The sequence below is a fragment of the Trypanosoma grayi genome (genome assembly GCF_000691245.1).
Source record: "Trypanosoma grayi strain ANR4 Tgr_309_V1, whole genome shotgun sequence".
Lineage (NCBI taxonomy): Eukaryota > Euglenozoa > Kinetoplastea > Trypanosomatida > Trypanosomatidae > Trypanosoma > Trypanosoma grayi.
In genome coordinates this window covers 1-18,541 of record NW_008825928.1, presented here as the reverse complement: position 1 = coordinate 18,541, position 18,541 = coordinate 1, and the positions used below count along the sequence as shown (strand labels likewise).

The window sequence follows — 18,541 nt, the reverse complement described above, 5'->3', positions numbered from 1 at the left end:
GTGTCGGTGTGTGATGGCGGCGCTCCGTGGCGTATGCACAACGTCGCATGCGACTCCTTTTCTCTTTCGTTTTTTTTTGTACTTTACCTTTGCAGTTTCTTCAAAGGTGAACAACGGGGAACAAGCACACAGAGTCTGCGTAGCATTGGGCAATGCTTAAGTGTTTCTCGCGCTCTGTGGCGGCATTGAGCCCGAAACGCACTGCAGCGCGGGAGAAGCGACTTAAAGATCGCGTCGCAGCGCAGTTGGAGTTGGAGGCACAGGTGAAGGCGCGCGTCGCCTGCTATCCGCACAGGTCCCTCACACGTCCACCTCTGCGGCTGGAGAGGAAACAGGTGAACACGCCGTTGTTCCAATCGCAGCTGCTCACCCTAAACAAGATGGCCACCGACCTNGGCTGGAGAGGAAACAGGTGAACACGCCGTTGTTCCAATCGCAGCTGCTCACCCTAAACAAGATGGCCACCGACCTGCACTGTATTTCGTTCAGCGCACCGAAGGGGCACTGGGACGCCGCGGTGGTACTCGTTAAGAGTCACCCCGATGAGTCAGACTTTGAGGTGTGGGTCAACCCCATCGTGCCGGGCTACGACGACCGCAACTCCATCGCCCCCATGTACGGCATGTGGGAAAACTGTATTTCGTGCGGTGCCTGCACCGCGTGGGTGCTGCGCCCACAGTCCATCACGTGTTGCGGGTGGGACCAATATGGAAACGAGAAAACGGAGGTGCTTGACGGCATGCGGGCACGGTGCCTTATGCATGAGCTCGATCATCTCAGCGGCAAAACAATTCTGCATCAGGCGTTGGGGCCGGAGTTTATCGTGAGTGGCATTGCAATGGGGCAGAGGGACTTGTGGCCGCCAAATTTTCCATCAGCAGAGGCCTACGTTACTGGTCCCCACCAGTTCTTTGATTACGTTAAAAATGTCCCTGTTGTGCCGCCGGGAATGGAGTGGTGGTACGCACAGAACATGCAACAGCAGTTTGATGATGCTCGTCTGAACCAGTAACGCCTATCCCTCTTTATTGATTGATGTTGGTGCTTTGGTGGTGGTGGTGGTGGCGGTAGTGGTGGGGTGATGCGTAGCGAAGCCGGCGTGTTGGTTGGTGTGTACGGGTGTGGGTGTATGTTTTGAGTTTCTTTCGAGCTTCAACGAGATTTCTGCGTTGGGCTTATCCTGTTTGCTTACTTTCCCCCCAAACTATCGTTGGGCTAATTTCTTTTTTCCCCCTCTTTTGTTTTTTTTTTTGTTTGTGTTGAAAACATAACTGTTACGTGCCGGTGCAGACAGCAGATGAATGCGGACTCACCGTCGGGCGCCTGCGGACCGCGTGTGACTGGGAGTCGGCGCGGCTGCGGGGATGGTCCTGGCAGCGGCGCCGTGGCAAGCCGTGTGGTACCGCCTTCGCGTCTACAAGGATGGGAGGACCGGAAAGGCACTGCTCAAGTGGATTGTGCGTTTCAATCTCTGCGTGGAGAAGTCCGAGGTGACTGCCATCGCATTATGTGACGCGGTGCTTCACCTCGGGCTCCTCTAACCAGTCGAACCGTTGCGGTACCACGCGAACGTTTCCGTCCCACCATGGCTCAAGTGTTAGTCCTATCGGATTCGAGCTCCACTGCTAGCACAAAGTCCTCAACAGAGCAACCTTCGGATTACCATGAGGCAACGAAACCTGAGTGTGTGACAGACGCAGCGGGGCGGTTGGGGGTAACACGAGGGGAGAGGCTTCGTGTGGCGGTGCGCTGTGGCACTCTGTTTGTTATCATTTGGCGATACCAGGGAGCGACTACTTGTAAGAAATGGGTTGGACCATCGGCTGCAGAGGTCTGTTTTTGTTTTTGTGTGTGTTTGTATCATGCTCGAAGAGTGACGGTGAGGCCATAGCTGATGCCATGCTGCGCAAGAAGAGAAAAAATTACCAACTCAACCGTACAAACGAAGGCAACGTCGTTTCACGCGGCATCGTCACAGTAACATGTACTGGAGGATGCCACGCCCACTCTGAGGAACCTCAAGAACAAGATTAGTAGCAGGAGCAGTAGCCTGAACGGTCGCAGCAACACTTGTGAAGCTGGTAGTGGCAGCGATGGCAGATATGAATCTACAGAGTTGGATTTGTCATCGCATGAGACTGTTGTGAGTCAAACAGAGAGGACCCTCTTCATGGGTTGGGAACGACATTGTGATGAGTTGTGCACCGTCCTCGGTTACGCTCCTTGGCACCGCGTGTGGTGTCACTACGATGTCTACAACGATGGGATGAGTGGAAATAAACTCGCCGTGTGGATACGCACCCAGGCTCTCTTGTTGGATGCGACGATGGAAGGTGTTTTGGCTGTGGCTGAAGAACTTCTCAAATGTGGCTTTTTTTTATCAGCCTGAGCCGGCGCACAGCAGTGAGAAGACTTTGTGCGACCAAAGCGCAGCAGTACGTGCTAACCATCCCCTGGGCGCAAGACATCGTTGTATTGAAAACAGTGGAGAGAGCGCCACGCTTTGCTTCGTGTGGTTTAACGAAGTGGAGAAGGCAGGTGGGAAGAAAGGCTTCTTCCACGCCGTGCTAATGGCCCTCGGCGGGCTGTGCGTGCGTTCCCTTGACAAACTCAAGGAGCGTGGCGCCGTCCCCTCTGTGAAGGGAGTGCCGCTGTCAACGGCCGCATCGACGGGTGGTGCTACGGCACATCCGCCGGCGAGGCAGCGGTACCACAGCCGCATGTGGCGTCGCGCCGCGTGGGTGCAGCCGGTGTTGAAGCCGCCGGAGGAGGAGGTCGTGGGGGCAACAGAGAACGTCGACGCGGCGGCGGAAGAAGCGGGAGCAGTGCTTCTGGTATGCTACAATCTGGAGGTGAAGCGGCTGATGCCGCAACGTGCCGCGCAGGGTCACGCAATCCGTGCCCCGTGATGTGGAACAGTAAAGGTTTTCATCACGCAGACCGAATAATCTGTACACTATCTTCGGTTGTGTGTGAGTATTGGTGAGGAAATCTGCTCGGAAAACAGTGATGCGAGCGGTTTCGTTACCGGTAGTGACAGGTGCTCAAGCAGAATTCACCAGCGTGTCGAGGTCCCGCTCCCAGCATTCGCCATGAATGGCGATTACATTGGATGCGTAAGCTTCAACGACGAGGAGCCTGTGCAGGCGTTACTCTACACTCTGGTCAGCCCTATCACACGAGTGAGGAAAGCAATTGGTCACACTGAGTTCTACGTTGGCTGTGGCGTTGGTTTTGGCAAAGTGGTGATAACAGTACGGCGGGGGATTAAGATGTTGTGGTGAACTCTATTTTCAATAAGCTTGAAAAGGGGTGGGGTGGCCTCGTTTCTACTGAGCGACGCTAAAACAAGAGTGAACTGCACCAGCGACGCGGATAGTGATGAACGGTTAGGGCGTGGCTGTTGTGGAGGTCGTGAGCTCGGCTATGGTCCGTCTGGTATGGCAGTTCACAGAAGTAACACCACATGCAGACGAGCAACGAGGGGAGTTGCCTGCCGTGGAGGTGCCAAGGCTCCCTTGAGCTCTCACAATGCTTGAATATGTGTCACTTGTGCATGCCGATCCTTTGGTGGAACGGATCGCCGCCATGTAGAACGTCGAGCAGGCCTGCGAACCGGTATGCGCGACGCCAGGCGTGGTTTCCTGCTCCTGCTGAATGCCCTTCCCCCCTTACGCGCTCACGTTCTCCGTCATACGAACTGAGTTTTCAGGTTCATTATCACGGCATACATTAACCCCTTGGTGCGCGTTCCTCCGTTTGTGTCCGGAGTGTAAACGAAACCTCTGGGTGTTGCTTGTTTAAGTGGAGTTTCACTGTGACGACAACAGTGCACGAAGCCAGTGACAATAACGGTTTTCTGTTGCTGGACCAGAATAAGTCTGGTCGCCTGGGCGAAGAGTCAAGGGTGGAGCGGGTTCGTGCTGGTACCATGCAACTTTCGCAGCAGGCAGATGAGCTTCAGAACAGTGCTGGTGCAAGACATTTGCGTGTGTTTTCTTCGCTTCCCGCTGACAACACTGCTGAATGTAGCACTCACGGATCGCTTACTGTATTTTATCAGTGGTTTCTCTTGTGCTCTCGGCAGTGACAGAGAACACGCATGTCCAACGACAAGCAGATAATTAGTCTGCGTGATTTTTATTTTAGCTGTTGTTATTGTTGTTGTTCCGTTCCTCCCCTATGCTTTATACTCTGTGTGTGTGTGTGTGTGTGTGTGTGTGTGTGTCTCTTATGGTTTTTTTTGGTTGAATGCACGTGGTTAGGTATCTACAACCCTCTTTCAGATTTGACTCCATTGCGTCTGATTGCTTATCGCTTGTGCGCTCCTTTACGTTGCTCTTATATATATATATATATATATTCTATGTATGTGATTTATCCAAATGAATACATAGAGACGTGCAGGTGGTGGGAACGAACAAGTCGCAGCCCACTGGGTGCTGTTTTCAATGGTGGAACCTCTGGCCACTGCAACGAAGTTCAGTACGATTGGTGTAGCGACAACCCTGGGGTGGGAAAATGACGAATGCGCTAAAGAATACATGCAGCAGCTTTTAGTGCGGGGACATGTCATTCTTTCCGCGCACAATTGGAAGATCAAGCACTTGAAGGAGTTCTACCCACGTAGCGCGCGGTTACTCGGGTTGAACGTGAATAAAGGTGACGAGGTATGTGTGCGATTTCGTAGTCCAGGCGCAAAGAAGACGTTCCTCCCATTCCACGAGGTTTTATGCACCCTCTTGCATGAGATTGCACACTGCCGGTATTCCAGACACGACAGGTACTTTTGGGAACTGTATGCTCAGCTGGTTATTGAGTGTGAGCGACTGGAGGTGCGTATGGCGTCCGAGAAGCGAGAGGATGCAGTGGGTGCGCAACTCCGCTTCAGTGAAGGGCGTCGCTTGGGTGGGAACACCATTGCACTTCCCCCCAGCAACTCCGATTCGCTGCGCCAAATACTCGCAGATGCGGCGCAGCGGCGACTTCAGTTGAGTCGACGTGGGGAACGTGATGGTTGTGCGTGCGACAGTGAAAAGTTGGATGGCTCTGTCGATGGTGCCCGATGGATCTGCGAAAGGTGTGGCAACACCAATGCATCGGCGGTTTCAGCGTGCGATTTCTGTTCTGACATTTCGGGACAAAACGGGGAATTGGAAGAGGGATGGGACTGTCGGCGCTGTGCATTTCACAATTACCGCCATCTCGAGCTTTGCGAGGCGTGTGGCTTTCCCTGCGTGGCTCCGGCTGCTGGCCAGTCAACGTTCGGCGTGAGGCATGTCAGTGTGCTTACTGTGTGGCCTGATTATTTGTCTGCTTGTAATCTCTTGGGCCGTTTAGCCGATTCACTTGATCCCCTTCTGCAGGAGCGGCGGTGGCATTTGTTATGCCTTGAAGAGTTCTCTCCGCAGACACCGTCGGTTGTTTCACAAGGTGAGTTCCCTAACGCGGCGCGTGCCATAGTGAAGGTTCGTCTTCGTTTGCCGAATCAGCCATCGGAGTTGTTGCCGCTGGCGTATGTCTACAGTGCTGTTCTTCACCAACTGGCTCATATGGTGGAGCGCAGCCACGACGTGGCGTTCCTCAAGGAGTGGGCCTCACTCCTGCAGTGCTTTCTTAAGGCTTCGGCTACACGCATCGACCTTGGAATGACATGTGAGATTAGAGAAAGTATGCTCGGTTTCACTAAACAGTTAGAGTGTCTTACTAAGGCCCACGAAAGTGGTAAAAGGGCTCCGCTGAACATGTTGTTGGCACACCCTGTGTTCGCGGATTGCGGAAGTGCGGTTAAACGTGAGAGATCCCCCAACAGCTGCGATGCAGAACGGCAGCCGCAGTCGACTAGTCGAGCAGGGCGCCGCCCCAGGAGTTGGGCATGCACAAGGTGTAGCTTTCTCGATCATGTTGACGGGTTCCTCTTCTGTGAAATGTGTGGCGCACCTCGAGAACTGTGCGCGCCGACTGGTGGTGAGAAACCTCGTATGCCTTCATGCGAAGAGCCTGTTATAATTCTCGATGACGACTGCGGAGAGGAGCAAAGCTCTAATGACAGCGAGAGCATGGTGGTTGTGTTGGTGTGACGCTGCGTTGTGTACAAACTGTTTCCCACTGTGATTTTGTCGAGGTGCTGTGACCACGCTTTAACCAGTCAATCCGTCTTTTCTTCTTTGGCGGCGACCTGCCGAGATGTATCGAGGAGCTGTCCGTTATGAAATCCCTACTTCTCCCTTGCTTATGTCTGCATTTTTTTTTCTGATTTTTTTTTTCTTTTTGCCCCTCGACTCAATACATTAAGGGACAAATATATATATATATATATATATATCCCGCTGCTTGTTATTCTTCGAAGCACAACTGGGAGCGCGCATGGAGGTTGACAGCGCGTATGCAAATCTCTTCGGCACGCAAGGAGAGGCGGCTGTGCTCGCCTGCGACGAGCTCGGTCTTGTTCCGCGCGACTTGCTGCGTCGCTCGAAGAAGTCCTTTGGGGGTGATGGGGATCCTGAAGGCAAAGTGCTTGTGCGCTACACACTGACGGAGCGCATCCGGCAAAACAACATACGAAAACTGCTTGCTGTCAAGAACCGCTTCATCGTGGAGGGCGGCGTGGCGGAGAAGTGGAAAGAGCGGTGCCGGGTGTTCCCCGACGCACCAGGCGTGCCCAAGATACCGAAGGCAGCCATGGAGGCTGCCATGGCGGAGCTCGACACGGAGAGCGACGACGATGATACAATCGATGAGCGCGGGCTCGTCAGGCCGCCGCCGCAGTTCGGTGTGGCAACGCCCAACGGTGGGGCGGAATCGGGTGTGCCGCTCTCACGCCGGCCGAGCCAATCAGGCCCCGTTACGGTGGCCTCCAGCCACAGCACCGCGCCACCGACACCGGCACCGCTCTTCGTCTCGCCGCCAAGGAGCCAAACGAAGAAGAAGCGCCACAAGCGCCTCTCCAAAAGAAGTGCGAGGGAAAGTGCGCACAACGCCAGCGATAAGGAAGAATACGTCATTTGCCGCGATGGGGACCAGGATGTTGTAATGCGTCGCCCACATCCCCCGGCGGACCCGCCGTATTTGCCTCCGGTGCCGTACCCTGTGCGCAACACCGCCACACTGACGCGGGAGATGGAGGAGCTGGACGAATACCGCCGTTTTCTGTTGCGGTATGCGCATGACAGCGCGGCCATGGCGCAGGAATATAGCGACTTTGAGCAGTTGATGCGACACCGCAATGCAGCGAACGGCGCCGCGGCGGCGGGAACGGTGTCATTCGTTAGTGAGGCTCAGCAGCGCAAAGGTGCGGACACTTCGGCTGCGAGTTCTGTGAAGAACAGAGACAGCGAAAAGAACACCAACACTACACCGTCGAAGAGTGGCACGACCCGCCATGAGCGACAGATAGCTGCGTACATACGTCTTGCCAAAATGGATGTGCAGAGGAACTCGTCCAACTACAAGAAGTGGAATGGATTCATGGAGGAAATGGAAGGCATCGAGCCGATGGGTACGGTAGCAGCGGATCTGCGTGCTCGGCTTAATATTGGCCTTTGGCCGACCTTCGAGGACTACGTGCGTTCAGTGGAGGAGCGGACAAAGCGTCGGGAGCGTGCCTTCTTGCAAGAGCGGCAGTCGCAGAATAAACTTAGCGCCTTCTGTGAGGCGAAAGACCGTCACACAGAGCAAACGATTGAAAAGCTGAAGAATGAGGAGAATGGTATCTTTCTGGAGGCAAGGATCGTGCAACGGGAGATTATGAAGCAAAACAGAGTGCACGAAGACAGGCGATACAACATGAAGCAGCAGCGGTCGCAGGTATGTCAGGCGAAAAAGGAGACTCGTGCCGCTGAGTATCACGCGAAAAAAAACCTTGCCGCGAAGAATAAGCGCTTCGAACACGACTCTGAAGAAGTATTTAGACAGTCTCTGAGGGAGAAGATTCATGAGATGGACGTGAGGAAGAAGTGGGATGTGAATTCAGTCGCGAACCGATGAAGGAATGACAGATGGTTTTTCTTTCTGGGTATGTAAAGAGGAGACACAGTGTTATCAATGAATGCAAATGGAAAAAAAATGTGTTTTTTTTCTGTTTGTTTGTCTTGATGATCTGGAGGAACATTCAATGCTTTTCCCATTGCATGTGGATGTCTGCGCCATTCCGCTGGCATTTTCGTGGTTTTGCTGTGTGGCAGGCACGTGATGCATATGTGGAAAGCTCTCTCGTTTTCCTCATTGTTCTTCTTTCTTTTTTTGCGTCTTAGTTGGCGTCGCAGGGTCTTCCTGTTCGTGCTGACATCCATCGTGGTTGTTGGTGGAAGGACAGCGCGCAGGGGGGACGGAAGGTGGTGGCGTCTCTGCTACCTCTTGGTGGGGGCAAGCCGCGGGGGACAGCATGCCCCAGCAGCAGAGCGTTGAGTCCTTCAAGCGCATCTCATTCATGGCCGATGGTCAGGCCCGCATCACGGAGGGCTCGTCGCGGCGCTTACTTCCGGTACGATCGAGTGAACCCTTCAGCGACGATGCGGGCCTGCCGATGCCGGCCGCGCTCTTTAGCTACTCACGCATCATTGTCAGTAAGAGCAGGGACGCAGCAGCAGCAGCAGCAGAAGCAGAAGCAGGCCACGCACCGCAGATGAGGACTGTGGCAAGGCACGTGCCATCTTTCTGTCCACCGGAACGCAATCACTGCGGTGCAGCGGTATCACATAACGCAACTCTGGTCTTGTCCACCATGAAGCCGGTATGCTCTAGAATGAGCTTCTCTGTGCTGCTGCACGTGTACGATCTTAGCAACGGACTTCTTCACCGACACAGCGAAGAGCTGCTTGGGATCTATGCATCTGGCGTCTGCCACAGCAGTGTGGTGTGCTACGGCATGGAATTCTTCTTCGAAGGTGGCATTGACGTGGCATGTGCTGGTTGCACCCGCTTCGGGAAAAACTTCGACAAGGTAGATCTTGGCACAACAACCAAAACCTTGAGTGAGTTTATGGCTTGGATTCACCAACACAGGGAGGAGTATCAGCTGAATCTGTATCATCCAACACAACATAATTGTCATCACTTCACCAGAGAAGCATCTACCTTCTTGATTGGCAAAGAAGGTGCTCATCCGTCACACCTCAATGACACTGTGAAAACTCTCATCAGTACGAAAATTGGTGCGGGTGTGGATGAACTTCTGTTTCGCTTCATTCGCGGAGTGCAGTGGGTGATTGCCAAGACACAGCGCGATCGGATGTTGGAGCGACAAAGAAGTGCGATGACCATTGCGCGCTGTGCCAGGGCTTATGGTGTGGATGCTCAGCCTCCCCGCTCTGTTGTGCTCTTCCGTGTCGATAGCGCCCTCAAAAGTCGTCAGGCACTCGAGGCGCTGATGCCGTACGTTGAGCAGTTGAAGCAGCGTGGCGTGCTTGATAAGCCTTGGAGAGGAGCGATGCAATTCTTCGCCACACTTTCTGAGGGAGGGGAAGTAATTGATCCTAAGCTTGCATTGGAATACGTAGAGACAGTAGCTTGTGTTTTAATGCACACGCACGTGACGCTTTGGGGGCCCATCCTCAATGGCCTGCGCGTCGCCATACTGCACAAGACGGTGTTGTGCAACTGCGTATTCCACCCACGGCTTATTGGTATACTGGGCGGTGGGGTGCGGGACTTTTTGAGCATGACGGCTGACGGAAAACTCGCGTTGCTTCGGGTTTTGTGTAACTTGTCTTCTGGTGTCCACGGCGCTGTTGTCCTGAACTGTAGGGCCTTCTCCGAACTGTGGGTGAGTGCTGTTGGCCTGGCGCTCATGGATCACCGCAACACCGCTATTGTATACACAGGGGCCGCGCTTGCTGTAAACTTGACGCATTCCTTTATGTTGACCACAAACTCGTTGTTGGCGAGGCTGTATGATGATGTCGCTGTGCGTGGACACCCCGTTCGTGCGTTGCTGACGGTTCTGCTCTTTCATCTGCGGCACTGGCCCCCCGAACGGGTGACGGAGGCCGCGCTGAACATGGTGCTTCTTGCACTGTTCTTTCTTCTTTCCAGCTGTGAGGCCGCCGTGGATGCTGCAGCAGAGCATCCGTTCAGGCTGAATTATATGGACCTGCTCAAGAGGGCGCGAACAAACGAAAGTAAGGCACTTATCTGCCTCTTGCATGGTCTTCAGCATCTCTGATATGCTAGTTGTGTGTGTTTCTTCCCTGGTGTGCGAAGGAAGAGAGCGATGGATGCTTTAAAACGAGTTCCTGGGGTACTCTTCTTGTGCTTCGTGGTTATTTAGACTTATTCCCGGCAGTTTGTTCATTACAATTGACTGTCTTTTTTTCCCCCTCCCTCCTCACATCTCTCTCTCTCTCTCTTTCTCTCTTCTGTGTTATTCATTTCCTTTGTTATATATATATATATATATTGTTGGCGCCGTGGGTTGAGTTGAAGTGGTGTTAAAGTATCGTGAATCCTCTGCAAGCCGAGGGGGGGGGGAAGCGTGTAAGAAAGAAAGGTCTAGAGGTAGCGCGCATAAAAGGCACGTCTGCGTCTGTATTTAGGAAAGGATGCTGCACGCTGCGGTCGCCCCAAGTCTACCAGCATCCGGCGTGACGCACTCCGTCGCCGGCCGCTTCTCCGATGGCCTCCCAAATGGAGTACAGGAGCTGTTCGTTTTCAAGAAAAACAACGTGGAGTTGTGGCGTGTCCCGCCAGCGGTGGAAGCAGGCATGCGGCTCTCTTATGTCACCTCTGTGCAACTGAATGCCCCGCCTGTGGCAGTTGCTGCATGCCGTCCTCTGGGGTTTGCTGTTGACGTCATCGCGATGTGCTTTGATGACTTTCATGTCTCATTTGTCATGTACGATCCGCTTCTTATGCGTCTGCATACGTTGGCATTGGTTCAACTTAACGACCGCGAGGTGGCACATGAAGTGACGCCGCTGGAGCCTTTGATGCGCGCCGATCCGACAGGTCACTTCATTGCGGTGCTGGCACGGCGTCGTCACATGTTTCTGATTCCCCTGTTAGGGGTAAAGCGTCCCGGGGGAGATGAGGATGATGATGGCGACAACAACAACAGCAATGGTGCAGCACTCATGACAGGGCAGCAGCTCAAGAACAACACGGACATGGCGGCAACTACAGATGACTGGGGGGATGAGGATGAATACGAGGAAAAGGCTCCAAACGATAAGAATGAGGCGCAGGCCGAAGAACAGATAGGCATAGATGCGCAATCACAGCCGCACGATTCAAAGATTATTGATGTGTCTAAGGAGCTGTTGCGCATCGGTACCATATCTATGTTCACACTTGCAACAGCGGTAAAAGGCTCAATTCGGTATGTGCGGGATATACAGTTCATTGACTCCACTGGGGAACCCATTGTGGCCGTTTTGTGTGAACGGCAGCCAACGTGGGCTGGCCGCGTGAAACTAGTGGAATGGCGCACCAAAACGGTGGAATCGGACATACTTTCCTCGCAGGTTGTGTGGGTGCAAATATCCTCCGCATCCACGTCCACACCGAAGCTGTTGCTGATCGGCGAGGTGGACGATATCCCGTATAACGTGACACACATGACACCTGTTGGGTCGTTTGCACAGACACCCTCAGGTGTCCTCTGCTACGGCATCAACACTGTTATACACGTCACGACAAAGCGGGGCTACGGAGTCTACTTCAACAACAACGGTATGGAGGAGTCTGCAAATTCCAAGTCCTCTGCGATGTCTTTTAAAAAGGCAAGCTGGTGTGACCCAGAGCTAGAGGCGTCGACGGAATTATTCAGGGTGAACCTCTGCCTCGCAAACTGTGCGGCTGCAACCATGAGTGCCGGAAAGGAATCACTGCAGGTACTCGCTGTCTCGGAAGCGGACGGTGTGGTGGTGACGCTGCACTTTGCGGCGCAGGGGTCTACCGTGCAGGACATTAAACTCAGTATCCTTGGCACCGGCTGCTACTGTTCCAGCATCGCTCCTATCAACGGTCGCGCTGCGTTTCTGGGATCCGCGAGTGGCGACTCCTGTGTTGCCGCCGTTGACCCACTTCACAACGATGCAACAATGCGTTTCCGAATTCTAGAAAGTATGGAGGCGATTGGCTGCATCATGGATATTGACGCCGTTGACTGCAGAGGTGTGGCCGATGGTGAAGTGGGCCAATCAAACACCCCAAAGGATTCATGGCTTGATGGTATGCCGTATGCGGAGCTGCTGCGAAGCACCGTACTTGAGCCGATACCGAGGGTTCCTATCACGGAGTGTCGAGCGGCGATGGACTTGGCTGTGTGCGCCGGTCGTGGCGGCTCTGGTTCTCTCTTCGTTCTGCGGCAATCTGTGCGCGGCAATGTGGTTCATCGCGAAAGTGTGAATGCGGTATCAGCCTTCTTTTTGGATGCGCTAGAGAATTCGAAGCGACCTCGCATAGAGGATGAGAAGGATGATGGGGCTCCGCGTGTGTCGTTGCGTGCGCCACCGCACCTTCTGCTCACTGGCCTTTCATTCACTATTCTCTTCACTGTGCGTGGGGGGTCTGTGCAACATGTGCGCCGTTCAGAGTTTCTTGCATCGTGTCGAACGGTGTTCGCGGCAGATATTCCATGGTTGAACGCCTTGCTACAAGTGACTGAGCGAGAGGGGCGCATAATATCATCTGATGGGAGGTCGCTTCTCCTCAGGTTTCATTTTGTTCCAGAGAGGGAAGTCGATAGGCACCGGATTGTTAAATCGGCATGTATTTCGGCGGAATCCCAACTGTTGTTTGTCCTCATGGAAGACGGGACACTGTTGCAGTTTAAGCTTAACTCGGCGCAAATAGCCCCTCAAAAGGAGGTTCTTGCGGAGAGTGTGGCGGCCTTCGCTTTGTGGCGAGATCAGCGGCGAGTTGTGGCCTTCTCTAGAGATGGTACTATGACAATCACTGATATCGAGACCCGTTCTGTGTTCGCTGTGTTTCCCCGCTTGGGTATGCTGCCGCCCCATTCTGTGATTAGTACTGCGGAGGCGTCGGGTGAGGGGCTCCCTCATTCTTCATCTCATGACACCGTGGATGCAGTTTCTGTCGTGGAGCACTTGGAGGTTGTGACGATGCCGGAAGATTCTGCAGCGCCGGCATCGGCAGCAACGTCGCTCCTCATCGTCCTCGCCACAGGTGAACTGGCGGTGTATCAGCTCCTCGGCCCTGATGCTTTTGGACCACTCCGTCTTGTCAAGTCGCTGCATCACTTCCTCGATAACAAGGCGGAACGTGAGGTTATCGAATCCATTGAGGCCAAAAGGCAACGTATGCAGCGGGAGCGCATCATTGAGAATGACACACAGCTGATGCGGCACTGCAGCCGCCGTATCGTCTCATTCAACGTCATTAGTGGGCATGCCGGGGCGTATGTGTGCGGCCAGCACCCACTTTTCCTCTTCTGGGACCGCCGGCAGCGGCAACTCGTGGGGTATCGCCACCAAGCCCCAGGCGCGGTGCGTGGTTTTGTGCCGTTTCCTTCTATAGGCAACGGTTTCCTGTATTGTTGCGAAGGATTTGTCGATTTCGCCTCCATGAACGAGTACTGCCGACCCAGTGGTCACGGGTGGTTGTCGCGCCGCATCCACCTGGGTGTCACACCACATTTTGTTGTGTATCACCCTCCTGCACATAGCTGTTTTGTCGTCACGTCGAGAAAGGAGCCATTCCGCCCACAGAGAGCTTCTTTTGACCTTCAACTGAAGATTAACTACGATGAGGAATTTGGAAACATTCAGAGTGTTACGACGGTTGCACCGGTTTGTAATATGCCGCCCATCAAATCAGATGCCGGTATGCCCGTGCCAATGAATGATAGGTTTGAAATTCGCTTCATGTCGACTGCAGATTGGAGGTGTACTGATACCTTTCCACTGGAAGAGAACGAGCAGGTGCTGGCCGCGCAATTGATGGAGATCCATTACAATAAGGATAAGGATGCGGACGGTCCGCAGACAGCGCCCGTCTGTGTCGTGAGCACCGCATTTCCATTGGGGGAGGACGTCACTTGTAGAGGCCGCATTCTTCTGCTCGCGTCGAAGTGGGTGAAGGGGGTGCGGAAGATACTTACTCTTCACTCAGAACCTCTCAACGGCCCTGCCACAGCAGTTACTGGCATTCGCAATCACATTGCCGTTGCTGTGGGTGGGACAATCAAGCTGTTCCGCTATGACTGGGAGTCGAGGAAGCTGGTAGTGGGTGCCCTGTTGTACGCTGGCATCTACGTGACGCGCATGTCGGCATTCCGTAACTACCTTATCTACGGGGACCTTCACCGCTCCTGCGCGCTGGCTCGGTTTAACGAAGAAAACCACACCCTAATGGTTCTTGGAAAGGATCGCAATGCGGTTTCTATTGTTCACTGTGACATGATGTACCATGACCGAGCGTTTGGTATACTCTCCTCTGACGACCAGCGAAATCTGTTGTTGATGGGCTACACACCACGCCTTCAGGAGATGGAGGTGGGGAAACCGAACAAGGTGCTCGAGTCTGTGCTCTCACTTGATGGCGAGTACCGCCTCCCCAGTGGCTGCATGGTTAAGTCCCTTCGGTTCCGCTCCCTTGCAGGCAACTCCAGCGTGGCGATTTACGTAACTAATTACGGAGAAATAGGCTTTGTTGTGCCGATTGGCGAGCAGGCGAATCGCACGGCGCTGTGGATGTCGCGTCGTCTGCAGATGGAGCTTCAACACGAGGCGGGATTGGTTCCACGCATGTTTCTCGGTCTAAGCCAAGAATCGCCGCGAACGGCGCTGCGGGCGAAGGAGATGCTCGTATCTGCCCCGTTGTTGAAGCAATTTTTCTTCCTTGATGTCTGCACGCGAAAGGCCATTGCAAGTGCTGCTTACACGCACTTGGACCGCGTCACAAACGTCGCTGCGCTCATTTACGAGGAATGCAGTTTGTTCTAGGCATTTTTGACAACTCAACCGTAACTCTTTAAAATCCATTTGGAAGAAGAAAGAAGATGAAGTCTGTGTGGTTGTCTCTGTATGGGGGAGGTGGGGCGCTAAAAAAGATCTTGGACTTGTCACGTTGATTTTTTTTAAATAATATCTCCTCTTTTTGGTCGTCTCTTTCTTGGCTTTCTCCTTTGTTGTTGTTGTTGTTGTTTTTCGTTGGGCGGCGTGTAGTCCTTCTACAGAGGAACAGTGTAGATACGGCACCGCTGTGAGGAGATGCGTCATTCGCGCCGGATGCTTGGGACACTGCCGCCCAGATGCGCACCCGTATTCAGGCCGCACATCCATCAGAACCCTTGTGTTATATGCGAGGCAACAGCATCAGCAGAAGCGGAGACGCGGGAAATGGGCGACGCTTGTTGTGGTAGAAGGCCCACGAATGTTGCATTTTCCGCTTCGAGGAAGACCGTTGACCATACTGTGAAAGCGGGGCAGAGCAGCGCCCGAGACACTGTTGTGGAGCAACGAAGGCAGGCATTGCAGCAGTGGATGAAGAAGGAGGGGAAGTGGGGTTTAACGGAAGAGGAGGGGACGGAGGAAGAGACGTACCTGAGGGAGTGTTGGGAAGCATTGAACGATCCTGCACGAGTAATAACGGATGACGACTTGGTGGGTGCAATTAATTACCTTGACAGCCAATGTGAGGTGAAGATCGATGGAATAATGGACGGTGCAACGAGTCCACTGCAGGAGGCGCAGCACCCGCCCAGTGACCGTCTCAACACAGAAGAGGAGTTGGCTGAAAATGCCTTCTTGGTACGTGTAAAGGCTTCTTTGGCTGCGGCGGAAGATATTGAGCGCCAGCTGCGCTTTCAGCGCACACTCCTTGACTTCCGCGAGGTGATGAACTCATTTGGCTTGTCATTTTTCCTGTGCTGTGGGACAGCTCTTGGGGCACACCGCGAGGGATACTTCATTCCGCACGATAATGACATTGACGTGGGTGTATTCTACGAGGATTTGCAGCGATTGGGTAGTGCTGAGGTGGGTGACATGCAGCTGAATCTTGTGTCGTTGTTGTCTCACATTGCACTCGACAGCCGCTTTGTGCTCTTTGACATCTGTGGGACAGTAGAAAGGGGGCTTGAGTTGCGTCTACTGCACCATGTGACGCGTGTGTCACTCGATTTGAATGTGTACTACCCGCCGCTGGCGGAGGATGCGGCCCTTGTCTCTCAGTATGGTCCGTTTGTGTGGGCGGCGTCGCACTACGAAGACGCTGCGGCACGGCGGCACGGCATGTACCGCTACCGGCACGCACCGTTCCGCGCAACGCTGCAGCGCATGCCGTTCTGCGACACGGCGGCGGCCTCTGGTGCAGAGGGGTTCGCTGTTGTGCCACAGGAGTACCTGTTGGAGTACTTTGGTGCGGACTGGCGTACACCAAGGAAGTATGCGTATGCTGAGGGGCTGCGAAACGGAGACTACAAGAACATCATCGAGGAGTGATTCCAGACCTGTATATGGCCGTGGTTTCCGCGCCATCTCATCATCTCTAATGGTGTGATAGCCCGAACTACGATGAGTGTATTATTTCTTGTTGTTATCGTTTCTCTGCTTCATCGTCGGTTTTCCCCCTTCTTGCATGGGCTCCAAGTTATTTTCATATATATATATATATAGAAAAATAGGAAGTGATTTGAACGTAATGCCAAACTTCAACCCCAATGCAGCGCCCTTTATCCCGACGTTTATGCGCCATTCGGGTGCCACAGGAGTGGCGGCAGCGGCACCGGAGGCGGCAGGAGGTGCAGCAGAAGGCTCTGCTGGTGCTCTGGGCGACGGCAACAAGAGTGCTTTTCTCGCCTCGTCACACGCTCATCCTGTTGTCTTCCTCATGTTTGGCTGCCGTGGCGCAGGGAAGACGACGCAGAGTGAACTCCTTGCAAAGGAATACAACTTGCTGAACATCTCCTCCGGTACAATCTACAGAGAGGGGAAGCAGCCTTTCGTGGAGTTGAGAAGAATCCTACTCGAGGAGTTTAGTGAGGGAAAAGAGAGGCGATACAATGGCGTGGTATTGGATCGCTTTGTCGCCAACAGTGAGTTTGATGCGTTCTATGTGCAATCTGCTCTGAATGCTGTTAAACTACCCATCCCTTTTGTGTTTATGCTTGCTGTGGATCCAGGGCTGGCGGCTAAGCGTGCTGAGTCACGCGGTGACAACAAGTTCGGACACCAACATTGGCGTGCCGTCGAACAAAAGGCACAAGCCGTCACTGCCAATACTATATACGCCCCAATCGGACGCTTAAAGACAATTCGCATTACCGATGACGCCACAATTGAAAATGTCTTTAAGGAGATAAAGTCCACAATTGAAACAGAGTTGCCGGTGGATCCATCAGGTATTGCCCTTCCTTCTGCGGCACGTCGTGAGGTTAAGGGAATGCGATTGATTGGTGATTACGAAACATACATGAAGCTTGCTGCAGATGTGCACGCGGCAGTGGGAAACACTTACGGCCGACGGGACAGCGCTCCGCTATCCAGCATCGGTGCGTATTTGGATAAGGAGTACTTCTCATACGGTCACAAGAACCTGCGCTCCTTACTGTCCACCTTCCATGTGACATTGAAGGCGGATGGAGAACGTTACCTCCTTGTTAAGCACAAGGAGCACGGTTACATTGGATTTCCTGCCGTGTTCACGCACTGCTACGACATGAACGGTCTATTTGAAGGTGTAGAGATGCGATGTGACCTCTCAGCTGAGTCTCAGAAGGCCATTACCAGGAAGAATCTTAACTTGCCTGTTGAATTTCTGCTTGACACAGAGTTGGTAATTCACGATGGGCAGCCAACATTCTACGTCCTTGATTATGTGTACTTTTGGGGACTTGAGGCGAAGAAGATACAGTTTGAATCTCGACTTAAGATACTTCGGGAGTACTTTGGGCGAATGGCTTCGGCTGCACGTGTTGTTCTTCTAAAGGACTATGTTCCTATCAACAAGTTGAGAACACTTATTCCAAAATGGAAAGATGCTCATTTACCCATAGATGGTTTGGTATTTCAGCATAATGACACCTACCGAATCGGTCGCGACAAATTCCTTGTGAAGTGGAAGCCGGTCGAGCAGTGTACGGTGGATTTCCGGTTGGCCAACGGTGTGGCAAAGGGAGACGAATGGACCTTTGAGCTCATGGTTAGTGATGACGCTACAGAGAACAGCGGCTTTGGAGAAATTCTGTACCCCGGCGCCGTTGCCCCGCTTCCGGCAGCAGTGGTAAAGGAAAATCACCTGTGTAATGGGATGATTGTGGAATTGTTCCTTGAAAGAAAGGAAACTGAGGAAGGAGCATCGGCGTCTGCGGCCACGCGGTGGTCCTTCAGAGGTGTTCGAAACGATAAGCCTGCACCGAACAAGTACAGCATCGTGAAGAAGATTGTGGAGCTTAAGCACTTGGACCTGGAGGAACTGACGGACTTGTGCGAGAAGGTACCCTTTTACGGCACGCTTTGACGAAGCTGCGGTTGGCACCCGTACCTCAAGGATTCCGCCTATTTGATTCAGGTCACGGTTCCTGCCATGTACTCAGGTCCCTCGATTATCTTTTATCACTAGCCGTAAAACGAAAAAAAAA

At 53.3% G+C, this 18,541-nt stretch overlaps 10 protein-coding genes across 10 annotated transcripts; all 10 read left to right on the top strand.

Annotated features, from left to right (window-relative positions):
- Window positions 1-152: 152 nt before the first annotated feature.
- DQ04_03091090 (polypeptide deformylase-like protein) lies at window positions 153-416 on the top strand (the record flags this gene model as incomplete). The annotated part of the gene is made up of 1 exon (XM_009312520.1): window positions 153-416. The coding sequence occupies one exon, from the start codon at window positions 153-155 to the stop codon at window positions 414-416; it is 264 nt and encodes an 87-aa protein (XP_009310795.1).
- Window positions 417-457: 41 nt separating this feature from the next.
- Window positions 458-1,012, top strand: DQ04_03091080 (polypeptide deformylase-like protein; the record flags this gene model as incomplete). Its single annotated transcript, XM_009312519.1, has 1 exon — window positions 458-1,012. One exon carries the CDS (start codon window positions 458-460, stop codon window positions 1,010-1,012), a length of 555 nt encoding a protein of 184 aa, XP_009310794.1.
- A 573-nt stretch (window positions 1,013-1,585) lies between these two features.
- On the top strand, window positions 1,586-1,891 carry DQ04_03091070 (hypothetical protein; the record flags this gene model as incomplete). Its single annotated transcript, XM_009312518.1, has 1 exon — window positions 1,586-1,891. The coding sequence occupies one exon, from the start codon at window positions 1,586-1,588 to the stop codon at window positions 1,889-1,891; it is 306 nt and encodes a 101-aa protein (XP_009310793.1).
- A 427-nt stretch (window positions 1,892-2,318) lies between these two features.
- On the top strand, window positions 2,319-2,909 carry DQ04_03091060 (hypothetical protein; the record flags this gene model as incomplete). Its single annotated transcript, XM_009312517.1, has 1 exon — window positions 2,319-2,909. One exon carries the CDS (start codon window positions 2,319-2,321, stop codon window positions 2,907-2,909), a length of 591 nt encoding a protein of 196 aa, XP_009310792.1.
- Window positions 2,910-4,451: 1,542 nt separating this feature from the next.
- DQ04_03091050 (hypothetical protein) lies at window positions 4,452-6,080 on the top strand (the record flags this gene model as incomplete). The annotated part of the gene is made up of 1 exon (XM_009312516.1): window positions 4,452-6,080. The coding sequence occupies one exon, from the start codon at window positions 4,452-4,454 to the stop codon at window positions 6,078-6,080; it is 1,629 nt and encodes a 542-aa protein (XP_009310791.1).
- A 286-nt stretch (window positions 6,081-6,366) lies between these two features.
- DQ04_03091040 (hypothetical protein) lies at window positions 6,367-7,986 on the top strand (the record flags this gene model as incomplete). Its single annotated transcript, XM_009312515.1, has 1 exon — window positions 6,367-7,986. One exon carries the CDS (start codon window positions 6,367-6,369, stop codon window positions 7,984-7,986), a length of 1,620 nt encoding a protein of 539 aa, XP_009310790.1.
- Window positions 7,987-8,383: 397 nt separating this feature from the next.
- DQ04_03091030 (hypothetical protein) lies at window positions 8,384-10,162 on the top strand (the record flags this gene model as incomplete). Its single annotated transcript, XM_009312514.1, has 1 exon — window positions 8,384-10,162. The coding sequence occupies one exon, from the start codon at window positions 8,384-8,386 to the stop codon at window positions 10,160-10,162; it is 1,779 nt and encodes a 592-aa protein (XP_009310789.1).
- Window positions 10,163-10,538: 376 nt separating this feature from the next.
- Window positions 10,539-14,903, top strand: DQ04_03091020 (putative cleavage and polyadenylation specificity factor; the record flags this gene model as incomplete). Its single annotated transcript, XM_009312513.1, has 1 exon — window positions 10,539-14,903. One exon carries the CDS (start codon window positions 10,539-10,541, stop codon window positions 14,901-14,903), a length of 4,365 nt encoding a protein of 1,454 aa, XP_009310788.1.
- Window positions 14,904-15,299: 396 nt separating this feature from the next.
- On the top strand, window positions 15,300-16,403 carry DQ04_03091010 (hypothetical protein; the record flags this gene model as incomplete). Its single annotated transcript, XM_009312512.1, has 1 exon — window positions 15,300-16,403. The coding sequence occupies one exon, from the start codon at window positions 15,300-15,302 to the stop codon at window positions 16,401-16,403; it is 1,104 nt and encodes a 367-aa protein (XP_009310787.1).
- Window positions 16,404-16,602: 199 nt separating this feature from the next.
- Window positions 16,603-18,420, top strand: DQ04_03091000 (putative RNA guanylyltransferase; the record flags this gene model as incomplete). The annotated part of the gene is made up of 1 exon (XM_009312511.1): window positions 16,603-18,420. One exon carries the CDS (start codon window positions 16,603-16,605, stop codon window positions 18,418-18,420), a length of 1,818 nt encoding a protein of 605 aa, XP_009310786.1.
- Window positions 18,421-18,541: the final 121 nt, after the last annotated feature.